Source organism: Corvus brachyrhynchos, unplaced genomic scaffold, assembly GCF_000691975.1.
Source record: "Corvus brachyrhynchos isolate BGI_N302 unplaced genomic scaffold, ASM69197v1 scaffold3733, whole genome shotgun sequence".
NCBI lineage: Eukaryota > Metazoa > Chordata > Aves > Passeriformes > Corvidae > Corvus > Corvus brachyrhynchos.
In genome coordinates this window covers 10,049-11,533 of record NW_008237285.1, presented here as the reverse complement: position 1 = coordinate 11,533, position 1,485 = coordinate 10,049, and the positions used below count along the sequence as shown (strand labels likewise).

At 64.7% G+C, this 1,485-nt stretch overlaps 1 protein-coding gene across 1 annotated transcript; it reads left to right on the top strand.

Moving 5' to 3' along the window:
- Window positions 1-291: 291 nt before the first annotated feature.
- LOC108445795 (mitogen-activated protein kinase kinase kinase 11-like) lies at window positions 292-1,323 on the top strand (the record flags this gene model as incomplete). The annotated part of the gene is made up of 2 exons (XM_017730613.1): window positions 292-685; window positions 1,151-1,323. Coding segments are annotated over exons 1-2 (256 nt in total), but the record flags the coding sequence as incomplete, so codon positions are not given.
- Window positions 1,324-1,485: the final 162 nt, after the last annotated feature.

The window sequence follows — 1,485 nt, the reverse complement described above, 5'->3', positions numbered from 1 at the left end:
AGGGCAGGGTGAGGTGTCAGTCCATAAGGTCCCCAAGGGTGGGGAGTCACAAACATTGGGGTCTCCAGGGTGGGGGATGCCTGATATTGGGGTCCCTGGGGTGAGAGAAACCAGACTTTGGGGTCCCCAGAGTGGGGTCTCAGTCCCCAAAGTCCCCAGGGTGGGGGGTCCAAGTTACTGGGATGCCCAAGGTGAGGAATCCCAAATTCCGAGGGGCGGGGGCTCGCAGAGGTTGGGGGTCTCAGGGTGGGGTCTCATTCCCCAAGATCCCCAGGATGGGGGGGTCCCAGGCATTGGGATGCCCAAGGTCCCGAGGGTGAGGGGTCCCAGGCATTGGGGTCCCCAGGGTCAGGAGGCCGAGTGCCCCAGGATGGGTGTCCTGCACTGAGCTCCCCAGGCTGGGCGGGGGGTCCCCAGTGGGGCAGGGGGTGCAGAGGCCGAGGTTTTCCAGCGGGAGGGGAGGAGATCCCAGGTGTTGGGGGGTCCCTGACCGTGTCCCCGCAGTGCTGCTGGCACAGCCCGTTGTGGGGGACGACGTGAGTGGGAAGACGCTGAAAATCACCGACTTCGGCCTGGCTCGCGAGTGGCAGCGAACGACCAAGATGAGCGCGGCCGGGACCTACGCCTGGATGGCCCCCGAGGTCATCCGGGCATCCACGTTCTCCAAGGGCAGCGACGTCTGGAGGTGGGGAAGGGTCCTGGGGGGTCCTGGTAGGGAGGGAAGTCTGGGCTGAGGTGGGGTTTGGGGATGCCCAAACCCCTTGGGTGGAGGATTTGGGGTGATCTGGATGTTGTGGGGTCACAGAGCTGCAGGTTTGGGGTGCCCAAACCCCTTTGGGTGGAGGATTTGGGGTGACCTGGAAATTGTGGGGTCACGGAGCTGCAGGTTTGGGGTGCCCAAACCCCTTTGGGTGGAGGATTTGGGGTGACCTGGAAATTGTGTGGTCACAGAGCTGCAGGTTTGGGGTGCCCAAACCCCTTGGGGGAGGGGGGATTTGGGGTGATCTGGACATTGTGGGGTCACGGAGCTGCAGGTTTGGGAGGTGTCTGGGTGTCTTATGGGGCACCCCGACACCTGTGGGGTGGTTTTGAGGGATCTAAGGGGGTCACCACGTGTCTGACCCCCCTCCCCTCCTCCTGCCCCCCAAAGTTACGGGGTGCTGCTGTGGGAGCTGCTGACCGGAGAGGTGCCGTACCGGGGCATCGATGGCCTGGCCGTGGCCTACGGGGTGGCCGTGAACAAACTGACCCTGCCCATCCCATCCACCTGCCCCCCACCCTTCGCCCAGCTCATGGCAGGTACGGGGGGGCTCATGGGGAGGGGTCAGGGAGCTCAGAGGGGGTTGGGGGGTTCTGGATATTGGGGTTCTCAGGAGTCTGGGTGTTGCTGAGGAGGGTGTTGGGGGGGGTACCTGGGCACCTGGGGGATTTTGGGGTTCCCTCAGGAGCAACCCCCCCCCCCGTTCCCCCCCGGTTCACCCCCCA